We start from the raw sequence: 25851 nt of genomic DNA on the forward strand, positions 1-25851 counted from the left end.
TTATTGTTTCATTATTTTATATTATGCTCTACATTTGTATTACGTTTTATATAATTTTTATATTTAATTTATTTTTATTTGTGTCATTTGTATTGCTTCTTTTAAATATTACTATTTTAGGAAATTTTTGTATTTATTACTATTATTTTAATGAATTTATTTTCTATATTATATTTCTATTATATTTTATATAATTATTTTAAATTTTATATTATTTTTATTAATATTTTGAAATTATTTTTAATATTTTAAATGGTTTTTATATTTTTATTTTACATTTTAATATTTTATTTTTCATTTGTATAGTTTTTAAATATATTACTAGTTAGGATTTAATAGATTTTTTAGAGTTAATAATTGTAGTGCTTTAAATTAAACCTACTTCATTTAACTGCCAAGGCAACATTTATGATTTTTTTTTTTTTTCATATTCTACATGTGGGTATATATATATATATATATATATATATATATATATATATATACAGTATATAATTTTAGTAGCTTAGTCTTTTTAATTCTTTTATGCTAACCTTACTATTTAGGTTTAATTTATTTTTATGTCAGTTTTCCAGTTAGTAATTTATTTCCTTCAGCTTAAACTTCAAAACAGAAGGAAAAGGGCAAAATTGATGAGAAGAACACTCTGTGTCGTCCTTGGACTCAATGCCAGCTGGGATGAAGCGGCTCAAGAGACTAGCGGTCAAATTCAAACATCAGCACTTATTAAACGAGGGAAGAGACGAAGAAAATGAAGATGAGGGAAGAAAGCGGATGCTTCTCTTTCTGGCCTGTAAGCAGGAGATCACGGATGACTGGATGATTGGCGTCGCTCTGGGCTCCAGGATGAGCAGATAACGCTTCGCTGACCGACGGCAGGCAGGAGCGGCTGAACACTGGGCTTAAAATCGGCCGAAAAAGAGCAAATCATATGGAGAAACTCTCCTCTTGTGGAAAGCGGCCTGCCTGACACACACACACAAACACGGGTCTCGCCTCACTGCAGGGCTCCCATGATGCCAGGCGAGAGAATTAGACGGCAGCTGTGACTCCGACACCAACGCCAACTTACAAACGTGCCTGTTTGTGCAGATTCCGCTGAAGCTTTAGTATATTTATGTTTAGCAGTCTGTCTTTTATACATTTATGTTTCTGATATGTGCAACAACAATCTGGTGTTGATCCCTAAAATATCTAAACCAAACATTTGACTCAGTGAAAAATTGATTATGAGTGATATACATCATTGATGATGAATCAAAATTGGTGCTCATGAATCACAAAATGAGCAGTTATTGTAAATAATTGCTAAAACACTATATGAGCAGTTGGCACTAGTTAACCTCCCTAATTGACTAGTCGTTTGTTCAACAACTAGTTGATTGGTTGACCATCCATTCTTAGTTTTATACTGTAATGTATAGAGTGTTATTTTAGAATTATATGCTTTTAAAGATTGTATTCATATTTTGAATTCATTTTATATTTTCAGTTTTTTTGTCTTAATTTTAGTTACAATTTTAATAATTTTATTTTTAAATATTACTATTTATGCTTAATTTTATTTTATTTCAGTTTTCCAGTTAGAAATGTAAGTCCTTTAACTAAATGTTATTTCAGTTACTTGCCAAGGCAACATTTCTAATTATTATTATTTTAAATTTATTTTATATTAAAATATTTTATTATTTATTATATTACTATTATTTTATTATTATTTTGAATCTGTTTTATTTTTATATTTTCAGCTTTAATTTTAATCTAAATAAAATTTTAATCATTTTGTTATTTTCATTAGTTTTTTAATATTTCTAATTTTTTAGTTTAAGTTTTTTAATTTAATATTTTATTTTTTATTTTTTATTTTATTTCAATTAACAAAAAAGTTTTCGTCAACAAGAATAACCCTGAATGTGTAACATCATTTAAATTAGTCTCTTCATTCAGTTTTTCCCTACGCATGCTGGATATTTCAGTGGGATTAACGTTAAAAAATGTTCTTATTGACCTTGCATCATACGCAAACACAAGGTATATTTTTAAGTTTTTCAAACTCTTAATATTAAATCTGTTTCTGTCATGGCTATTTGCTCACTTTTCTGTCTAAAATGGTTTAAATTTGAATTGTACAGCAAACCGAACTGCAGAATTACTGATCCTTCCCTAAAGGTTTCCGTAAAACTGCTACTGCTCATTCATCTCTGCGCTGTCTACAAAGATTGGTCAGAAGTTGACAAGTCAGGCCAAACAGATCATTAAACCGAGACACCAGAAAGCTTTTAAATAACCCAAAAATGGTTCTTCATGTGTGATAATCAAGGCCTGTCGAGTTTAGTAACTCAACAGGCAAAAGTAATCTAAAAGTAATCCAAAAGTAGTCAGAATGCTTTACCTAAAATGAGTAATCTAGATTCCATTGACTACAGTTTTCACTAACGTGAACTAAAACTAATGAAAATTTAAAACCATAAATATTTTAAATGAAATAAAAGATACAAAAACAACTTAATCTTATTTTATTTTAGTAAGTTGCAGATGCTATATTATATATGTTGTGTATATATAGTAAATAAAAAAGATAATTGGAGTGTTTACAAGAAAATACTATTTTCAGTGTTTCTATGTCAGAAATTCATGTTAATTTGTGATTGTTTGTGCAAATTCCTAGCAATTTGCTAGAGTGAAACCTGTTTTGAAGTAAATCCTATAAAAAAAAAGTGAGAAAAAACACAACAAAATCACATTAATTAAAATTATTAAAACTTAAACTAAATAGAAAATAGAAAAAATTTAACAAAAATAAAAAAAAATTAAATATAAAAATATTAAATAATTCAAATATATAACATCAAATAACACTGATGTTATCATGATCTGTGTGTGTGTGTGTGTATGAGTGTGTGTTCCTGACCTCTGTCGGTGTCGTACAGGAAGACGAAGCGGCTCCAGTCGTAATGGTCCAGGAGGCTCAGTAACGCGCCGCGGATGGACGGCCGCAGCTGAAGCACGAACTGCGTCTCACCCTCGGCGGGGAAACTGGGCGTCACCAGAGAGATGTGCAGCGCACTGCAGAAGGACGTCAGAGTGTGCACTGAGCGCTTATCGTACAGGCCGAAGATAGCAAAGACTCCTCGCGAATACTGCGAACAAACTGAGACAGAGAGAGAGAGTTCAGTATCATATACGGTAACTGCACAAAAATATATACTGCATAACACAGTAAAGAATGAGAAGAAAACATAAACAACACCACCAACAAGTCAATTTCACCCCACAATTAAAAGAAATGCAAATAATGGGAAAAATAAATAAATACATAAAAATCAGCATTATATATTTTTTTTTTTTGCATTGAGAGATTTTTGTCATGACGATATTTCCCCTCCAAATTTTTATTACTGTAATTCATCCAGGTGGTAACTAATTATTCTTAGTGATGATTCTCATTGCATTATCATTAGTTTTATAAAATATATAAAAATCTGTTTATACTATATATAACATTTTATAATATGCAATATAAAAACACTGCATTTGATACATACAGTACCTGCATAAATTTAAGACTTTTCAATACATACAGAATTGACAACAAATACTTAGAAATTTAAAATGAATGAATGATTAATTAATATTTCAGCTTTGCCATCACAGGAATAAATAACATTTTACAAAAGTTCTATTATGATAATACTGTAATAATAATAATAATTATTAATATTTTTTATTTTATAAAATTTATATTTTATAAAAATAATTTTATATTTATATAATTATTAATAAATTAATATGTATTATATTATTATTGTTTCATATAATAATTTATTTCTAATTTATTTTAACACATGTATGTGTGTGTGTGTGTGTGTGTGTGTGTGTGTGTGTGTGTGTGTGTGTATACATATATATGTATATATATATATTTTTTTTTTTTATTACATTGCATTATTATTGAAATATTGAAATAAATAAATATTGATGAAATGCCAGAAGCCTTAATAATATCCTTATAATAGGATAATTGTCTTCATACAAAGTATATTTTCTTCTTCTTCGTCTTCTTCTTCTTCTTATGAATGAATATTTTATGAACTTTATTATGAACTTTTTTATTTTGAAATATGAATATGTTCATGACAGGTTTTTGTGAGTTTGAAGTTCAATAATAAACACATTTTTCCATGTTTTGCTGAGCGCGAGTGAAAGAGAGAGATTTCAGTAGTCAGTGTTTAATCTTCAAAGGCGTCACACACACACACACACACACACAGAGTTTGTCGCTTCTTTGATGTAAGTTTATAACGTTGCATTTTCTGTCACTTTCTATGAATGACATACTCTAGTTTTCACTGTAGGATCAAACAGTCTGTTCCTGTGCTTCTCTTTTATTTATCACTCAGGTGTTTCTGTCATAACACTCTTTCTCGGAAACTCAATTTCTTCTAATGCACTGTATGGGTGAGTTTGTAAAATGTTGATAAAAAGATGAATATCTGTGTGAAAAGCATCCATCTATCTGTTTCACAGGACCTGTTGAGTATTTATTGTTGAGTATATATAATCAGAGTTTGTGCTGTCATATGCTGATCCTCCATCATCATTTACTGTCTGATTCATCGACAGACCAATTAATGCTGGGATGAACCGTCTGTCCGGTTATTTATAGACTGAACACCACTCTCTACTCAGAATATCAGTCGCCATGGAGATACAGGAGACAGTTAGTAAAACTGCTGTGACAATTGGGATGGACGGATCATAGAGGAAGGTATGGAGGAGGAATGATAGTTTATTTACTGAAAAACCCACAGACTTACAGTGAAAGAGGGATGCGAGCCACTGCCTAGCAACATGTTAACAACGACACCTTAGCAACTACTTACAACACCTGCCGGTGAGTTTTGCACAGGTATCTTGGTTAATATTATTTCCCCGCTCTCACAAAAAAGTTGTTGGAGAGGTATAGGAAGTTACTGTAATTTGATATAACATTGTGAAAATGTATCATTATAAAGTAAGACTTGACATGAAAATATAAATAAATATTATATGTATGTGTGTTTGTATATATATATATATATATATATATATATATATATATATATACAGTATCTCACAGAAGTGAGTACACCCCTCACATTTTTGTAAATATTTTATTATATCTTTTCATGTGACAACACTGAAGAAATGACACTTTGCTACAATGTAAAGTAGTGAGTGCACAGCTTGTATAACAGTGTAAATTTGCTGTCCCCTCAAAATAACTCAACACACAGCCATTAATGTCTAAACCGCTGGCCACAAAAGTGAGTACACCCCTAAGTGAAAATGTCCAAATCGGGCCCAATTAGCCATTTTCTCTCCCCGGTGTCATGTGACTCGTTAATGTTACAAGGTCTCAGGTGTGAATGGGGAGCAGGTGTGTTAAATTTGGTGTTATCGTTTTCACTCTCTCATACTGGTCACTGGAAGTTCAACATGGCACCTCATGGCAAAGAACTCTGAGGATCTGAAAAAAAGAATTGTTTCTCTACATAAAGATGGCGTAGACTATAAGAAGATTGCCAAGACTCTGAAACTGAGCTGCAGCACAGTGGCCAAGACCATACAGCGGTTTAACAGGACAGGTTCCACTCAGAACAGGTCTCACCATGGTCGACCAAAGAAGTTGAGTGCACGTGCTCAGCGTCATATCCAGAGGTTGTGTTTGGGAAATAGACGTATGAGTGCTGCCAGCATTGCTGCAGAGGTTGAAGGGGTTGGGGGGTCAGCCTGTCAGTGCTCAGACCATACGCCGCACACTGCATCAAATTGGTCTGCATGGCTGTCGTCCCAGAAGGAAGCCTCTTCTAAAGATGATGCACAAGAAAGCCCGCAAACAGATTGCTGAAGACAAGCAGACTAAGGACATGGATTACTGGAACCATGTCCTGTGGTCTGATGAGACCAAGATAAACTTATTTGGTTTCAGATGGTGTCAAGCGTGTGTGGCGGCAACCAGGTGAGGAGTACAAAGACAAGTGTGTCTTGCCTACAGTCAAGCATGGTGGTGGGAGTGTCATGGTTTGGGGCTGCATGAGTGCTGCCGGCACTGGGGAGCTACAGTTCATTGAGGGAACCATGAATGCCAACATGTACTGTGACATACTGAAGCAGAGCATGATCCCCTCCCTTCGGAGACTGGGCCGCAGGGCAGTATTCCAACATGATAACCACCCCAAACACACCTCCAAGACGACCACTGCCTTGCTAAAAAAGCTGAAAGAAGCTATATATATATATATATAATTTTTAGAGTGTATATACATGTACATGTCTGTGAGAGTGTGTGTGTGTGTGTGTGTGTACTGGTTTTTGTGGTTTACGGGGACACAAATTTGTATAATGACATGGGTATGACAGAGGTATTACAATTTGAAGGTGGTTTATGAGGACACTGCCTATGTCCCCGTAATTCAAAAGGCTTAAAAAACATACTAAATGGTGTTTTTTTTTTCTTTACTAAAAATGCAGACAGTCTACTGTAAGGGGTAGGTTTAGGTGTAGGGTTGGCGTAGGGCAATAGCACATACAGTAAGTACAGTATAAAAACCATTACACCTATGGAGAGTCCCCGTAAACCACAAATACCAACAGGTGTGTGTGTAAAATATAACTGATTACATGTAATCTGGATTATGTAATCAGATTCCAAAAATGGAGTACTTGTAATTAGAATGTATTGTTTTAAAATGCAGATTACAGTTACTTTTTGGATTACATAATTACAGATTATTCACACAACGGCAGTCAATTTCATAATTCATCATTCATAATTTATTTATTCTCCTTAATTCTTTTGTCCCCTAAATATTCTACTGTGTGTCATATCATTTAGCTTTGAATATTCACAATATAGAATGGCCTTGTAAATGTCATGTATATAAACTGAAAGTCTGTGGGTTTTTCAGAATACAATCCCTAAAAAAGTGACCTGGATTACATTACTGACTACAACTTTCATTGAAGTTAACTAAAACTAATTAAAACTAAAACCATAAAAATTTGAAATGATTAAAATATACAACAAACAATTTAAGATTATATATATACTACTAAAACTTTTTAACCAACATTAACATTAAAATAGAAAAATAAAAAACACAAAAATGTAAAATAGAATACTAAAATATAAAATAACTAAAATATGAAAATAAAAACATTCACAATATTAATAAACAATACAAAATAATCTTAATTAGAATAACTGATGTTTTCATAATCTGTTGTTAAAATTATTATTAATTAGCTTTTATTTTAATATCACCAGTTTTAGTTGTAATAACTTGCTCCATCTTTCAAACAATCTTAAAACCATAATCAGCCTTCTTACATTTCCCAACTTATTCAATCAGACACTATTTTCCTAATAATGCTAACTTTTTAAAATCACATCCATTTCTGATAGACAGAATCAAGTCTTTTCCTACATTTTTCCTCTTATTGCATGTCTCGTTTCTCTCAGAATTACGTCAGTGTGAAATGAGTTGTGAAAAGTGTTTCATGTCGACTTCAGTAGCATCAGAGATGTCTCTGTTTCTGTGTTAAAAGAGGCCGTTTTTACACTCTTGTGTTCGGTGACTGTTCTAGTCGCTTGTCCTGTGGGGAAAGAGAAGAGCGGATCTTTTTTAACACAGCCTTGAGGTGTCTGAGGCTCATGTCTTTAAGAGAGTGTGTGTGTGTGTGTGTGTGTGTGTGTCTGTGTCTGTGTGTGCTGTTTTTAACAAGCTTCAGGGGTGTGATGAAAACGCGGTGCAGTCAGCTCTAACACTGATGTGACTCTGTTAAACCGTCTAAATTTAACATACCAGTCGACCTGACCTTTAGTCAGCCCACGCTCACACACTTACGTTACGTTATCAGTCTTTCATATTCTGATGAATGTTTGAAATCACCTTTAGCCATAGAAATAATTGAGCTCAACTGTGTTGACTCTCCATTTATATTCATTCAACTATTCCAGCTTCCCCTTTCCTTACACTGACAGCATGTCCTAACCAGCTGCACAAATCTGATTGTTCTTTTCCCATGAACTACTGTGCAAACTGCAAAGTGATGAAATTCACAGCCAATCAGAATGCACTGCTATGTGAAGTGGCGACCAATGAAATTCCATCGTGGGTGGAGCTACATAGTGTGATGCCAAATAGAAAGGAAGCAAGTGTTAAAATTGCTCTTTGCATGTCATTTTGACATTAACATGCTTCTACCATACAGTACCAATTTATGTATTATTTTTGAAAGAAATGACTACTTTTATTCAGCAAGGACGCATTAAATTGATCGGAAGTGACAGTAAAGACATTTATAGTGTTACAAAGATTTCTACTTCAAATAAATGCTGTTCTTTTGAACTTTCTGTTGATCACAGAATCCTGAAAAATAAAATGCATCACAGTTTCCACAAAAATATTAACTGTTTTCAACATTGATAATAATCAGAAATGTTTCTTGAGTAGCAAATCAGTATATTAGAATGATTTTTGAAGATCATGTGACACTGAAGACTGGAGTAATGATGCTGAAAATTCAGCTTTGCATCACAGAAATAAATTACATTTTACTATATATTCACAAAACACTTATTTTAAATTTTAATTATACTATTACTATTTTCACTGTATTTTATTTGTTTATTTATTTCTGAATATATAATAAAAAATATAAATTTTCATTATTTTTTATTAGGACCATGGTATGTTATAATAATAATCATTTTTATGTAATGATATTATATTCAGAAGCTTGGATATTTTTAAAGGTTTTGAAAGAAGTCTCTGATCAAAATTTTATGAAAAATACAGTAAAAGCAGTAATGTAAAATATTATTAAAATATACATCTATCTATCTATCTATCTATCTATCTATCTATCTATCTATCTATCTATCTATCTATCTATCTATCTATCTATCTATCTATCTATCTATCTATCTATCTATCTATCTATCTATCTATCTATCGTTCTATCTATCGTTCTATCTATCTATCGTTCTATCTATCGTTTATCGTTCTATCACTCTATCACTCTATCTATCTATCTATCTATCTATCTATCTATCTATCTATCTATCTATCTATCTATCTATCTATCTATCTATCTATCTATCTATCTATCTATCTATCTATCTATCTATCTATCTATCTATCGTTCTATCTATCGTTTATCGTTCTATCTATCGTTTATCGTTCTATCTATCTATCTATCTATCTATCTATCTATCTATCTATCTATCTATCTATCTATCTATCTATCTATCTATCTATCTATCTATCTATCTATCTATCTATCTATCTATCTATCTATCTATCTTATTTATTTTCAGCTCTTGAATAAACAACATGAAGTGATTTGCCACGCTGTAAAACCGAACAGTGAAATGAATGAAATGAAATGAGTTAGTTTCACTCAAGTAATAATGAAAGTTCTGTAAACTCAAAATGTAGTTATAGTAATGTCAACTTAAAATGATTGAGTTTGCTAGTTCCCAGCATGCTTTGCATCAGACAACAAGGAAAACAAATGTTGAAATTAAGTGTTATTTTGTGTGTTTTTGCGCAACATTAACAGAGAGAGACAGAAGTTAGTACTTAAATGTTGTGTTATGTTCGGATTTACATGTTATGTTGGTTTTGTAGTGTTACCATTGTGGTGAAAAGTAGAGCCTTTGGTTAGATTTAGGATGGACAGCAAAATATTAAGACTACTGCATGTTGTTTGACTATTTACATGCAAGTGTAGTGAGAGTCTTTTTGTTAACTAGCTACTTCAGTATGTGTTGGTATGCTTTTGCTAACCAGCACCTAGATATGAATGAAAAGAGAAAGATCTGGATGAATGTGATGTTTATGGAAGCAAGTTGTATATAATTGTTATTGTGAAGAGTAGGGTAGGATTATGGAAGCGAGGCTTGGCTCCCATGACACTTGTCATAAAAATTTTAAGCTCTACTAACTTTAAAAAAAAAATGAGCTTGTTTACTCAAATGTTTTGAGGCAATAAGTTTCCTCAAATGTTTTGAGTATTCTTAACTTATCAGGTTTTAAAGTGCATCAAAACATCTGTCTTACTCTGCAAGGTAAGTGTGATTTGTTATTGTTAATAAGCAGTGATTGATCGATTGGAGCGTCTCTATCCTTCAGCTGTATGTGACATCATCACTGCGGTGTTATGACCTCATATAACAGGTGTGTGTGTGTGTGTGTGTGTGTGTGTGTGTACATGTGTTTCTATTCAGGTGGGGACTTAAACCTGAATACACACAGACTCATGGGGACTCGTGTCATGGTGGGGACCTAAATTGAGGTCTCCACGGGTAAACAAGCTAATAAATCACACAGAATTAAGTTTTTTGAAAATCTAAAAATGCAGAAAGTTTACTGTAAGGGGTAGGTTTAGGTGTAGGGTTGGTGTAGGACGATAGAATATACGGTCTGTACAGTAGAAAAACCATTACGCCTATGGAGAGTCCCCACAAGGATAGCAAACGAGACGTGCGTGTGCGTGTGTGGGCTAATGGATTCTGTCGTGCACTCTAAACACAGTTAACTTTAATAAAATCACTATGGGACTCTAATAGAAACAGAGCTATTAATCAGGAACACAGAGGAAGAGAGAGAGGCTGGAGTAGCCGCTGGGTCTACAGGTCACAAACAGATTGATTTACCATTTACCCAAACACACATCACTCCATGGAGAGACTGTATGAAAGAGAGAAGACCAGCTGACCTCACGATACACTACTTTGGCTCTAGGACACAGATTTTATTCTGGACACCATGAATTATTTATCATACCAGAATTATTATTTTAAACTGTAATAATAATAATCACACACACACACACACACACACACACATATATATATAGACATATGCATATATATATATATATATATATATATATATAGTGTTTGATATATTTTATATAAATTATTTTTTTTTATATTAAAAATAATGTCAATATATAGTTCACATTTTATAATATATATTTAAATAAATATATGTGCTGAAGCAATATTATAGTTCTCATCCGTCTAATAAGCTAGTGACAGATAAATTCATGCCAATTTTGTCATCCTCCCTTTTAAAAGTTTACAGGCGTATTTATTTAGCTGTCTTTATGATGCACAATTATATGGTTAATTGTGTTTTATTATTTATTTATTTAGCATTGTTGTTCCCTATTAGAACAGACCTGTGACTTCTTGTTGGTTCGGGACCCACCGGTTAAAGAATCTGTTTTAACCTAAACAGAAACGATCTGCTCATGTACACATGTTTGTAATGTTTATATATAACACAATGGACTGATATGTGATATAGTGTGTGGTTATGTCTGAAATGAAATACAAGCAGTTAAAAAATATTGTTTGAAATAGTATGCAGTATGCAATGATACACTTTCAGGCTTTCTTTAATAAGTTTTGTGTAAAATATTGGCAGTATGTTAAAAATCTTGGTAACACTTTAGAATAAAGGTTCAATTAGTTAACATGTACAATGAAAAATACTCATAAATCATTCATTAATCTTAGTTCATGTTAATTTCAACATTCACTACATTGTATCTGTATATTATGGAAGCTTGTTTAAAAAATAATAAATAAAAATAATAAATAAAAATATCTCATATTTCTGACTTTTTTCCTCACAATTTCAACATTTTTACTTTTTCTATGAATTCTGAGTTTACGTATAATAATTTTTGTTTTTAAATATTAATTATGAATTTACATGTGTTAAAAAAAGTGTTAATTATGAGATAAAAATATGCAATTACCTTTTTTATTTTTTATCCTGTGGCAAAAACAAGAACATAAACTAACAATAAATAGCTATATTTTTATTACACTGTAAAAAATGATTTTGTTGCTGTAAAAAAAAGTAAATAATTATTGAAATATGTTTTAGAAGAAAATACTATCTGTCTTTCTAAATTTCACATTTAATTCAATGCATTTCTTTGTAGTCATTTCTGAAATTTACTAGCAATTTCTGAGTGAAAAATATTTAAAAGTAAATCCTACCAAATTTTAAAGTTATTTATATAGAGTATATCCTACCAATTTTTAATATTAACAAAGATTAATAAATATAGCAACAAATGTATTGCTCATTATTAGTAAATGCATTAATTAATGTTAATTGTACAGTGTGACCAGAATCTTAATAGCATTTCTAGTTAATTTATCACTCTGGAAATGTTATTGGTTACAGTTAGTAAATGCAATTTGCATGCAGAAAAAAATTGATTTTGTCTACAGCATATACTGCAAAAATAGTATGTGTGTTTCCCCAAGTGAATCAACTCGGTCTTGTTTTAGATCTGAAAATACAGCCACTGTTGTAACGTCTGCTCTGTTCTTAAATGCGCACACACACACACACACACACACACTTTCTGCTCAGTAAGAAGTCATGATCAGCCCACTTTCAGCAAAGTGACTTGCTGTTTTGGTTACCATGACAACGCAGCTGTCAGTCAAGGGTGGACCATGGCAACGGGGCTTTACCATGACTGCCAATAAAGTTGTTTCCATTAATGGAATAAGCTTTTTATTGCCATGGAGTGAGAGACAGATGGACACACATAGAGAGAGAGAAATAAAATGCATAAAGAAAGCAGAAAGTATTAATACAGTGGCTTATAACTCAATGAGAGTGAATACACAGTAGCACAAACTCTTGTTTTATTGCTTAATTAAATTTTCACACAGATGGTTTAGATTTGGCCTGAAGTAGATTGTTAGACACAAATGCTTTGTTTTCTGTTCATCTCAAAACTCTGTGACTGATTAAGTGTTTAGTACTGATTTTCTGACCATGTATTTAACCGAATATGTCTTGTGTGTGTGTGTGTGTGTGTGTGTGTGTCTGTGTGTGTGTCTGTGTGTGTGTTTGTTACAGAGAAAGCTCTCTTCTGATTGGTTTCCGACAGAATGAATCATCAAACTATTTCTGTTGCAGCAAATCAGCCATTATTTGTTGCCAAGGTAACCAAGTATATACATGCACTCTCTCATAGACACACACACACACACACACAGATGGCAGAGACACAGGTTCAAGCTCTGTACCTGATTGCTGCAGGCTGCTGCATCTGTGCGCGTGTTTCCATCTGTCAGTCAAACCAATGACAGTCAAATCACATTTCTAGATCTATTAAATTGTATCCCGCATAAAGAACTTATTAAGATTTTAAATTTTTTTAACAATATTTTCATGACAATTAAGCTCATTTCCTCCTAAATTCACATTACTATAATGCATCCAGACAGTTTATTAGAAATGTTCATAATTCTCTCTCTCTGTAACTATTTAAATCGTGAAGTATAACTTATGTACAATTACATACATTTTAAAATTAATAAATGTAATAGGCTATTTAAATAATAATAATATTATTATTATTGATAATGTTATTTTGACAAAGTTATGTATAAATATAAATATGTATCTATTTATTTAACTTGTGTAGTATTGCAACTTACGTACAATTACATACATTTTAATTAAATATTTTTTAAAAACACTTTATTAAAAATAATATTATTTCTTAGTTATTTTTAGTTATATATAAATATAAATACAACTATTTATCTATTTATTTCAGTTAAGTATTAACGTATGCAAAATTACAGTTTCAATTAAATAATTAAAAATATAATATTTTATTGTTGTTGTTATGTTATTTCTTTGAGTTATTTAAAAAGTTATATATAAATATAAATTCAACTATTATGTATTTATTTAAATTGTTAAGTATTACAAGTTATGCATAGTTACATGAATTTCCTATTAAGTAATTGTAAAACAACAATTTAAGGAATGCTATTATTTCTTAAAATGTTATTTGAGAAAAGTTATATTTATCTATTTATTTAACTTGTGAAGTATTACAACTTATGTACAATTACATACATTTTAAATTAAATAATGTTTTTAAAAAGTACTATTAGAAATAATATTTTTATTTCTTAAAATGTTATTTTGGAAAAAGTTATACTTAAATATAAAGATAATGAGAATTACACAAAATCTGGATGCATTACAGTGAGTAAAAACAAACTATAAAATATAATTTATTTATTTATTTTTTAATGGTGAAATACAACCTGGATGTGTTTTCGTGAGATTCACTTGTCTAAATCCTTGCTGTTTTCTTCAGGTACTCTGAATAATTAATGATGATAATGATTAATGAATAATGAATGTTGGTAAACTGAATGAAATCAGTAAACATACTATCCCAGCTGGAATGGATTCCTTTTAGACCCCAAAATATTCACACAGAAAACCTGAAAGTGTCATTTGATTGGCTGCAGGTACATATAATATAGAAAACATCTGATCTTAAGGAATGAACTTTGACATAAGACACAGAAACAACATGAGCACCTGCACACACCCCTGACTGAGGCTCAATTAAAGGAAAGTTCAGCACTAAAAATAGAGACTCGTCATTATCATCTGCCATTCAGCGCCGTAGTGTGTGTGCGTGTGTGCGTGCGTGTGTGTGTGCATGTGTGCGTGCGTGTGTGTGTGTGTGTGTGTGTGTGTGTGCGCGTGCATGCCCGTGTGCATGTGTGTGTGAGGAAGGGTCACAGCAGGGGTCGACCTCTGGGTCTGGAGCCTCATTGACGAGTTATGGGAAATAGAGAGAGGCAGGCAGAAGGAGACAGAGCCGTGAAGGGATTGTGGGATAGTTAATATTGATGAGCATTTATCTAAGTGCCATTCAAAGGGACCCACAGCGATGACCTTTATACACTAACTCTCTCCTTCATTCTGTGTAATGGCTGTCATAACCATCAGACTGCTATGAGACTTCAGCTTTGTTCAGACGGGCTTTGTTGCTGTATCTGACTCAAATACATTTAGTTGTTATAGGCTGACTCTGATCAGCAAAAATCATTTTTGATTTGATGTTTAGATTTGTTTGATCTGATTTTAAACCGCATAGAAATGTGTCATTTTCGAAGTTACTATTATAGAAATAGTTTTTCTTTGAAATTTTAACTTTTCATTTTAATTTTAATTTAAGATTTAGTAATTTTGTTATGTGCTTTTTTCATTATTATTAGTTTTTAAAAATATTTCTTCATAGATTTATTTTATTTCCGTTTTAATTTTAGTACTTCAACTTAATTATTTTAGTTAGTTTCCAGGGCAACATTTCAAATTTTTGTATGCTTTTTAAGTTTGTGTTTTTCATCTAAAATGTATATTTTATTTAAGCTTTATTTCAATTACTGACAATAATTTTAATAGTTTTAAAAAATATTTCCTCATAGCTTTAATTCATTTTCAGTTCAGTTTTAGTTTTAGTCATTTTAGTATTTCAACTTATTTAGTTTCCAAGGAAACATTTCTAAATTTGTTTGTATTTTTTTAAGTTTGCTTTTACATCCAATATTTAGATTTTATTTTATTTAAGTTTTATTTCAATAAAACGTTTTTAAAAATATTTCTTCATAGCTTTAATTTTTCTTTTCAGTTTTAGTTTTAGTTATGTTAGTACTTCAACTTCAACTTATTTAATTTAGTTGCCAAGGCAACATTTCTAAATTTTTGTTTGTTTTTTATTTGTGTTTTTCATCCAATATTCATATTTCATTTTAATGAAGCTTTATATCAATTACCAATTACCAAACACCAAAAAAGATTGTAATAGTTTTTACAAATATTTCTTCATAGCTTTAGTTTATTTTTATGTCATTTTTAGGTTTAGTAATTTTAGTACTTAAACTTAACTGAAACTTATTTATTTCAGTTAGCTGCCAAGGTATCATTTCTAATTTTATTTTATTTTATGATTTTTTGTTAAGTTCTTGTTTTCATCTAATATTAATATTTTATTTAAGCTCTATTTCATTTACTGAAAAGAAAAATATTAATACCTCTATTTTTTTATATTTCAGTTTTAGATTTAGTCATTTAAATGCTTCAACTTAAACTTACAGTATATAATTCAATTAGTTGCCATGGCAAAAATTCTAATTTTTGTTTTGTTTGTTTACTAAGGTGTCTAATATTTATATTTTATTTGATTTCACCCTCATTTAAATGACCGAAAACTAATTTTAACAGTTTTTTGTTTTAGTTAAGATTAACAACCAATCCATTTTTTTTTCGTCACAGATTGAATCCATTTGTATGTGATTATGAATCAAATTCTGTAGTATAAAACATTATAAAAGAAATAAACTTTAAAAAGAATGGTCATGCATTTTAGATCATTCTGTAGATTAATTGAATTGAATGGAGCTGCTTTTTTTGTGATTTTTACTGGACTTTAGAGATGGTTCGTTCATGAATGATTCATTCATTTTGCGTCTGTCAAATTAATGACTTGCATCTCAGGAGGTGAATTAATCATTCATGTTTCTCAGAATTTTTTGAATTCAGGAAAATGATCAAAGACTGTTTATGTCGCCATGTGTTTTGGAAATTTGGCTAGTTAAAATATGCATTTTAATTCCACTAGGCAAGGCAAGTTTATTTATATAGCACATTTCATACACAGTGGTAATTCAAAGTGCTTTACATAAAAGGAAGTGAAATAGTCATTAAAAATAATAATAATCACAAGGAATTAAAAAATAATAATCACAACAATAAAAACAAAAAATGATATAAAAATTGATTTAAAAAGAATTTAAAACAGTTAAGAATAGAAAATGATTATACACAGTGCAATCAGTTCGGACGCACTAAAATGAATGTGTTGCATGTAACACTTTTTATCTACATTTTCCACACTACTACATCTACTGTTTTATCATTTTTACCTTTTTTGTCAAGTGATTGCATGTAAAATGTGCTTGTGCTGTCTGTCTTCATGATAAATGATATTTTCTGTCATGAATGACAGAAACACAAACACACGTTCTGATGCAACATTGAGACAATCGCTGCGGGTGAATAAATGAATGAGTCAGTAAAGAGATTCACTGAACCATCTTAAGACATCAAGATCCAGCAACACATGGATAAACATTTACACACACACACACACACACACACATGCACACACACACACACACACACACACAGAGCACAGGTCACAGACAGGTTCATGCATTACTCACTCGACTAGAGAGCAAACACACATCATTCAGTGAGAGACTGAAGCTCCTGGCTGTGTGATTCAGCAGCCCACACACACACGGCTCCAGATCATGTGCATGTGTGTGTTGTGGTGGATTATTGGATGTTTGTGATGCCTTGTTGAGATGATGATGATGATGATTCCCTGACAAAAGATCCTCACAAGCGTCATGAAGCTTGATTTTATTTAAAATTAGTCCTGTTGCGACCTGCGCACGCGCGTGTGTGTGGTCCTGGTAAACCATAAGTTATGGCAAAATCCGAAAGCCTTGTCCTTGTGGGGACAAGTTTTTAAATCATACAGAATGAAGTTTTTTGAAAATCTAAACATGCAGAATGTTTCCTGTAAGGGGTAGGTTTAGGTGTAGGGCAATAGAAAATACAGTTTGTTCAGTATAAAAACCATTACGCCTATGCAGGGTCCCCATAAAACATGGAAACCCAATGTGTGTGTGTGTGTGTGTGTGTGTGTGAATGACAGAGCAGACTGAACTCTGATTAACCCAATTAAACTGAAGCACCACAAATGAACAACATGACATTAACATACGATAGATAGATAGATAGATAGATAGATAGATAGATAGATAGACAGACAGACAGACAGACAGACAGATAGATAGATAGATAGATAGATAGATAGATAGATAGATAGATAGATAGATAGATGATAGATAGATAGATAGATAGATAGATAGATAGATAGATAGATAGATAGATAGATAGACAGACAGACAGATAGAGAGACGTACAGATATACTTTCATTCATTAGTTTATTCATCCTATAGTTCATTATATCATCTGTCTGTCTATCATTTGTTCATTCATTCTGTCATTCGTTCATAGCATCTATCATTCATTCTATCGTTCATTCTATCATTCATTCTGTTTTTCATTCATTAATTCTAACTGTCATCACTGTTCTGTCATTCTAACGTTCATTAGCGTTCATTCTATCATTTGTTCTTTTTCATTCATTCATTTTAACATTCATTCTCATTTTTTCTATTTTTCTTTCATTCATTCTAATGTCCATTCTATCATTCATTCTATTTTTCGTTCATTAATTCTAACATTCGTTATATCATTAATTCGTTAATTCTAACGTTCATTCTATCATTTGTTCTTTTTCTTTCGTTCATTCTAATGTTAGTTCTATCATTCATTCTATTTTTTGTTCATTCATTCTAAAGTTCATTCTAACGTTCGTTCTATTTTTCATGCATTCATTATAACGTTTGTTCTATCATTCGTTCTATTGTTCATTTGTTCATTCCATCAATCAATCAATCATTCCATTATTTGTTCTGTCTATCGTTCATTCTGTCATTCATGCCATTGTTCATTCCACCTCTCTCTCTATCTATCTATCTTTCTGTCTGTCTTTCATTTTATTGTTCATTTTATCCGTCATTTATTATTTCTATCATTTGTTTGTTCTATTGTTTCTATCTCTGTCGTTGTATCTTTGTCATTCTGCCTGTTCGTCCGTCTGTCCATTTTCCATTTTCATTCATTCATCCATCCAAGTCATTCTTTCTTTCTTTCTTTCTTTCTTTCCATCAGTCTGTTGCTTCTGTTTTTATCTTTTATTTTCTTCATCTTTCTCTTTCTCTCTCTCTCTCTCTCTCTCAGTATGTGCTCTAAACATTTACTGCTGCACAAAGGTCACGACACACCCATCCATTTATCTCTCTCTCTCCTGTATCTCTTTTATCTCCTCCCTCTCATTCCCTCCGTTTCTCCTTCTGTCCCCTGCATTTGACAACATATCATTCCTGTAATTTCTTCATTCCTCCCCTTTCATTAAATAAATCCCTCCATCTCCTGATTCCATTCATCACGCGTTCCCTCTTTCAGCTGAAACTCATTCAGAGATTGATTTTGCTCGCTGCTTTTAAACGCTCAGATAAAGGTGTGTTAGGATAAAAGAGAAAACCCTTTCCACTCCTTATTCTCTCCTGCAGCCTGAGGAGACGAGCAGGAAACGATTAACTTCACCTCTCTCCCTCTTTCCCTCCATCTATCTCACACACACACACACACACACACACACACACACCTCATTCCCAAAGCTGTCAGTATTCCGCAGCTGATGAGGGCTAAAAGAGCTGGAAGGCAGCCAGGGCAGAGATAACACACACACACACACTGCTGCATCAGGACAGCAGTGGATTCTGCAGACTCAGGCTGGGCATCCGGTGAGCAGGAGTGCGAGAGGTTGGTGCCCAGCGGGAGAGAGGTTAAACTGGGATTGACTCGTCTCGGTTGGTCCCTGTCTGACTTTTGCTCATAGAGGTTCTTCAGCGGTTCCTTAAGTTCTTATCAAGAGCCATTCTTGGCTGTTTAGGCTTGAGTTGCTTGAAGATTCTTTATTCTCAGAAAGAAAAAGGTCCAAAAGCTGTCACTGGGATGGTCCACCTTTGTGCTTTATTTACCCCTAAAGTGTGCATTTGGGCATCTTAAAGATACATTTTATTTCCTAAAGTTTACATATTAGTACCTAAACGGTACATATTAGTTCCTTTTGCAAGGGAACCACCCCAGTGACAGCTTTAGTACCTTTTTATTTTGAGTGTTTTGAGATTCTTTATGTTTCATTATTGGCTCTTTAGTTCCGTATTTTGGTCTCTGGTTTCTTTGAAGTGGCATGAAATGAAAATTCATCCTATCTGTTTTTTAAATGCATGTTATCAATCTTATTTTGATCGCTTGTGCATGTTTTATTTTTAAAAATGTTTTGTAATATCGAATTGAAATGTCATAACTGGACATTTTGGTGAAAATGACAGACTTCTTTCTGGTGACTCATGTAGGACTTCTCTGATAATTTAGTCAGGTTAAACCCCGCCCCTTCATCCACTTTTGAGTGCCACGTGTACCCGCCCCACATTTTGTCTTTGTTGATAATCTGTTACACTCGGATGTATGTAACAATATGGAAGAAAAGAGTTGGTGCTTTCTCAGTTTCACCACCATTTTAAGCCAAGGTTATTGTCATTAAATTAAAAATCAATAGATCAAGCTGAAAATCATGAAATCAAAATTACAAACTAGAAATAAATATGAATTAAAACTTAAATATAAACCTAAACAGTAATAAATAAATAATAGTAATTATAATTAAATGTAATAATACTGAATAATGATAATGATAATAAAATTGACAAAAACACATAACACAATTACAAAAAATAAATTAATTAATTAAATTAAAATTAACAAAAAGCTAATTAAAAATATTAATATAAACTATAATAGTGTACAAATAATACTAAAATAAAACTGCTGAAATCTGATGCCGCAGAAGTCATAATATTTGCTTAATCTTTCTTCTTTAAAACTGCACATCCACTAATTAAATTTAAATAATTGACCAGTGTTGGATCTGTTTTGCAATATTTACATATGCCAGTAGTCAAGAGAGCAGATCTGAACAATATAGTCTCCAAGCCAGACCATTTCAAAGCTCACACAATCATTATACTGAAAAGGCAATACATAAATACAGTACATTAATTAAAAGCTCAATGTCCAATACGCTTCATCTCAATATGCTTTTATGCTTTTTCCAATGCTTATGACTCTCTCATTGACATCCAGTGAAGTACAATATCTGAGCGGGACCCAAAGTGACGTGTTTGAGGCCTGCTGTCCAAATATTGATCGTTACTGCACCAAAATCAATGATACAGGAAAGTGCCATTGACTCCCACTGAAGTACAGATGTGTAAAGGAATCTAATGCACATGTTCATGTAGATTAAAGTGGATTGTGTTAATTGAACTTAACTGGTAAAAGGGTTTTAAAATCTCTATGGCCTCTTGAGTGCTGAGGTTTTTACAGTATGCAAACAGGCGATACTCTTGCAATGCTCAAGCACTTGTGTCTGTGTCTGCTTAGAAAACATTTCTGAACTGCAACCTTTTTTGTTTCTGACTTGAACCGCAGACAACTGAAAATGAATCAGCTGACAACCATCCTAACAAGCCCAGAGACGTACCGATGCACATCAAAGCATGCTGAAAGCAGGCCAAGAGTTAATGTTGAGGTATATGCATACTGAATAAATGAAAAGGTTGCTCTTTAAAGCTGCAGTGTATAATTTCCCCACACAGAATAGCAAAAATAATGACTGTTTTCAAACTGAAACACTTTCTGAGACTCTCCCAATGCCCCACCTCGTCTGCAATTGGTCATAAAACAAAAAGTCCCGCCCCCAAACTCACTCCATTGGTTAAGTCAGAATTTGACATGTCAGGCCAATCAATTAAGTCAATTAAGCCACTTCATTAAGTCAAATGTGACTCTGAACAATGAAAAGAACCTAATCAAAACACACATGATTCAGTTTTAGACTTTGTGTCAAATAACTTTTGACATCTTTCACTCACAGGCATTGGTGACAGCAAAGCTGTTGGCCGTCTCGATGTTGTCGACGTGTGGAACCAGATTGAAAGGGGCTTCCGTGGCATTTGGACTCGTATTGTGGAGAAATATGGCCAACCGGAAAGCTGTATATTCTTGATCTGTATTTCTTATAAACAACCCACCTGGAAAGAGCGAGAGGAAGAAAGAGTAAGTGACTGCAAAGAGGAAAGAAAAGAGGTGCTTATGAATCCTAAAGGAATAGTTCACCCTAAAGTGGAAAATTGTTCATTTATCTGCATGACTTTCTGTTTTTCTTTCACTATAAATCATACTCTCAATCTTGCGTTTACTTTCAAATATGGCACATCAATAACTCTAAGCGCCATTGCTTCTCATGTATCTCTGATTGTCAACGTCAAATCTTGATGCAAATGCGAATGAGCTCCAAGACGCTGATTTTCTGTCCTTTAGGAGCTCATTTGCTTTCGTCTGCATTCACTTTTATTGTACAAAATACACTCTTCAAGGAATGGTTCACCCAAAAATGGAAATTTGCTGAACATGTACTCATCCATCCATGTAGAGTAAGATGAGTTTGTTTCTTCATCAGATTTGGAGAAATGTATCATTCCTTCACTTGCTCAGCAATGTTTTTTGCATTCTGCAGTGAATGGGTGCCGTCGGAATGAGAGACAAAACAGCTGATAAAAACATCACAATAATCCACACCACTCCAGTCCATCAGTTAACATCTGGAGAAGACAAAGCTGTGTGTTCAAATCCATCTATAAGATGCTTTAACTTCAAACTTTTGCTTCTGGCCAAAATACGAGTCCATAATCCATAATAATGCTTCCTCCAGTGAAAAAGTCCATCTCCTGTTGTCTCTCACATCAAAATCCACTCACATATTTGTTTAGAGCTGTTTTGGATTGTAAATGGTGCTTGATCTGTGCAGATTTCTCTCTTGATTCAGAACAGACTACTTTTCAATGGAAGAAGCGTTATTATGATCTATGGACTCGTATTTTAGGCAGAAGCAACAGTTTGTAGTTTGAAAAGGCCTTGATGGATTTATTTCTCATAAATATGCAGCTTTTGACTTCACAAGATGTTAATTGATGGACTGGAGTGGTGTGGATTACTTGTAGATTATTGTGATGCTTTTATCAGCTGTTTGGACTCTCATTCTGACGGCACCCATTCACTGCAGAGGATCCATTGGTGAGAAATTGATGGATTGCTATATTTTGCCAAATCTGATGAAGAAACAAACTCGTCTTGAACGCCCTTGGGGTGAGTAAATGTTAAGCAAATTTAAATTTTTGGGTGAACTATTGCTTTAAAAATAAAGTTTCCAGAAAGGGATTTTCATAGCGATGCCATTGAAGAACCATTATTTGTAAGAGCGTAGAGCAGTGTGAACATTCTGCTAAACATCTCATTTTGTGCTCCACAGATTAAAGCAAGTCAGGATTGGAACAACATGCAGGGTGAGTTAAATGCTCATTTTTGGGTGAACTGTCCCTTTAATCATGGAAATTATCTGTGTGGAAGATCGCATTTGTTGTTGGTGTCACCAGAGCATGCGTGTCTGCACTTGGCAGGGCCAGTGTCACGTTCGGTTTCATCACATCCTCCCAATTCTTCTCTCTTTCTGATGGACGTTTTGGCTCAACTGCATTTGGAGATCCCATAACGTGCTTTTATTTGCGACGAACAACAGAAGCATTGTGCATTTGCATTGCAGCGGTATGTAAATGTCATTAGGCATTGCGTGCAACTGTGCATCTCTCTCTCTCTCTCTTTGTGTGTGTGTCCGTATTTAGCGTATTAACTTTATCGGCAGTGCTGTCAAAGGCGCACAAGTCAGCGGCCGCATCTCATTATGGCGTGAGACTCTCCATCTCAATGAGCAATGCAGTGACTGAACACGCAAGAGACATCCTGCAAAAAGAGAGGGAACTGTGTGTCTGTGAGAGAGAGAGAGAGAGGGGTGGGCGGGCATGCATAGTGGTTTGTTGATGTTAATCAAACATAGAGCTGCAAATCTGGTGAAATGAGAAACTTTGATCGGACTCAGATGGGAAGAGGTCATCCCACATCGCACCAGTACAGAAAGACAAGACATACTGCAGTGATGCTCTGAACTGGCCATAAAAGGCACAAAAGCCCACTCAACATGCACTTGACCACAGTCTTCATCATGATGACCACAACTCATGCATGCTAAAGTACTCTAAACCCTTGAAAACATAATCCCACCCTAATAACGCTACACATGCAGAGAATTACAAACCTATCTACAACCATAACATATCACATTTAAGAAAATATGCTTAAATAGCACCAAATCTTGGATACTTTGCAGGGCCGTAACCACAAAAGACATTGTCCCCCTCAGTTGTCCCCTTTGCGTCCAATGAATTGTCCCAATTTTAAAAATAGTGGTCAAGCAATATGTGGTCTGATTCTTAAATTTTAAATTTGATTCCCATAATCTTTTGCTTATAAGTTAATTGGCTTAACGCATTTGGGACTCAAAAGCACCTTTTATGGTCCTTTAAGGAGAACAGTGCAAGAACGAAACCCCTAAACCACAAAACAAAGAGGCATTACAGCACACAAGGCTCTTTAGGTAAAAAAAAAAATCCTATTTTAGACTCATACCTCTGTGTATTTGTATAACGCAGTGTATAGATTACTTATCGTGAATTATTATGCGCTATGCACACCGTATCTGTTGCACTGCGATATTCCTCGTGGGCTAAATAAAGTGCCTATCTAGCCATCATGTTAGAAGTGTAACTCACCGATTTGGACACTGCTGGGAAAAGCCCCTTCACTGAGTCCCCACAGCAGCGGAATCAACACCAGGATCCGCATTCTGTCCGAATCAGAACCCGTCTGGACTCATGGATGGATGGATGGAGACGAGATAGTGTGACGGGAGGGAAATGAAAGGAAATAAATGGGTAATCTCGCAAAGGGAGTTTCAGCAATCCATCCTATAGGCAATCCGTGTGTTCCCCGCAGTATCCACTGGAGAGAGAAGAAGAAGAAGAATCTGTCCGGATGAACGCTTGAGAGTGAGTGTGTGTGTGAGAGAGAGAGAGAGAGAGAGATGCGCGCACGCTCACTCTGCGCTCTTTGCCTCTGAGGTCTTCGGCTTTTCAGCTGTGTTTGCTAAGGCAAGTACTGCTGTTACTACTGCTCATACGGCTAGATATTTAAACAAACCCCTAAGCATACCAATTAAACTTGAGCGAGTAACTCATCCCGCAGACGTGAACGGTTTTCCTCAAACCATGTGTCTTTACTACACGCATCTTTTTATTGAGAGTGATCAGACGCATCGGTTTCACCTGCTGGACCAGAAAACAGTGGAAAAATCCCACAGGAGCATATTGAAGGAGAGACCAGAACATCAAAATGACTTGAGGGTTGATTCTTTTGACAGGAAACGAACATCAAAACAACGCCCGAGCGACCACATAACACGCTAAAACACTCACTTCCGATAAATGTAAAAAATATGTAATATTCCTAGAAAAAAAAGCCATTAAATGCAATATATGTATATTACATTTAAAATTTAAATATTTAAACATTTAAATGTACATTTTAATATTAAAAAATAAAAGAATAAAAGTTAAAACTTTTAAAAATGAAATATTTATTAATTATTATATAATACATAAAATATGTAATTATTATATTAATTGTTATATTAATATAAATAATTATTAAATCAATTATTGTATAACTTCTATAAGGCTACATTTTTTAAATACATTTTTATTTATCGGACTCAGTCTGAGCGAATCACCTAACCTCTTAGCAACGCCCTGTTACCGCCTATCCCTGCGCATGAAGCCGCTAGTTCTTTTATCAAGTCTAGCGTCGCATATCCGTTTGCTGAATATAATATTATGTCGTTATACACGCGATTTTTGTGTCCGTTTTCAAACCTGCACTAGATGTTCGTCTTTGACCCTTGTTTTTATCATGGCGTTTCATGTTAAACACAGCTCAACTTTTGCAAACGTGCCACGAGCCCCCCTGCGTTCAGTTCCATCCCAGTGCGCTGCGTCTGTCTGCTTTTGAACGCGAGAACGCGTCCTGTGTGAATGCCCCTGAGGATTCGCCTGCGTTCCTTACAGACACAGAAACATGGTGTTCAGGGGTTAGTGCACACTACTTCTCTCTCCTTCTGTTCTCTTCTGATGTCTTTCTCTCGTGTGCAACACAGTATGAGCTACAATTTCATGTTTCAGCTTCAGTAGTGAAAAGATTAGAATAGAACAGAATATAGAAAAGTAGAATAGA

The 25851-nt window shown here is 33.5% G+C and overlaps 1 protein-coding gene across 10 annotated transcripts in view; it reads right to left on the reverse strand.

The window, feature by feature from the left end:
* Positions 1–24972, reverse strand: part of gria4a (glutamate receptor, ionotropic, AMPA 4a) — an 88324-nt gene extending 63352 nt beyond the window's left edge. For 8 of the 10 annotated variants that reach the window (XR_009274385.1, XM_058799777.1, XM_058799776.1 and 5 more), the window contains exons 1-3: positions 24336–24624; positions 21546–21704; positions 2912–3151 (exon numbers count right to left, since the gene is read on the reverse strand). Coding sequence is in view for 9 of the 10 variants with exons in the window: in XM_058799777.1 (XP_058655760.1) it covers positions 2912–3151; positions 21546–21704; positions 24336–24408 (472 nt within the window). In the remaining variant the exon portion in view is untranslated. Of the gene's footprint in view, positions 1–2911; positions 3152–21545; positions 21705–24335; positions 24625–24662 lie in introns of those variants that run through there. The other 2 variants (XM_058799779.1, XM_058799778.1) reach the window with 2 other exon arrangements.
* Positions 24973–25851: the final 879 nt, after the last annotated feature.

The sequence above is a fragment of the Onychostoma macrolepis genome, chromosome 15 (genome assembly GCF_012432095.1).
Source record: "Onychostoma macrolepis isolate SWU-2019 chromosome 15, ASM1243209v1, whole genome shotgun sequence".
Taxonomy (NCBI): Eukaryota; Metazoa; Chordata; class Actinopteri; order Cypriniformes; family Cyprinidae; genus Onychostoma; species Onychostoma macrolepis.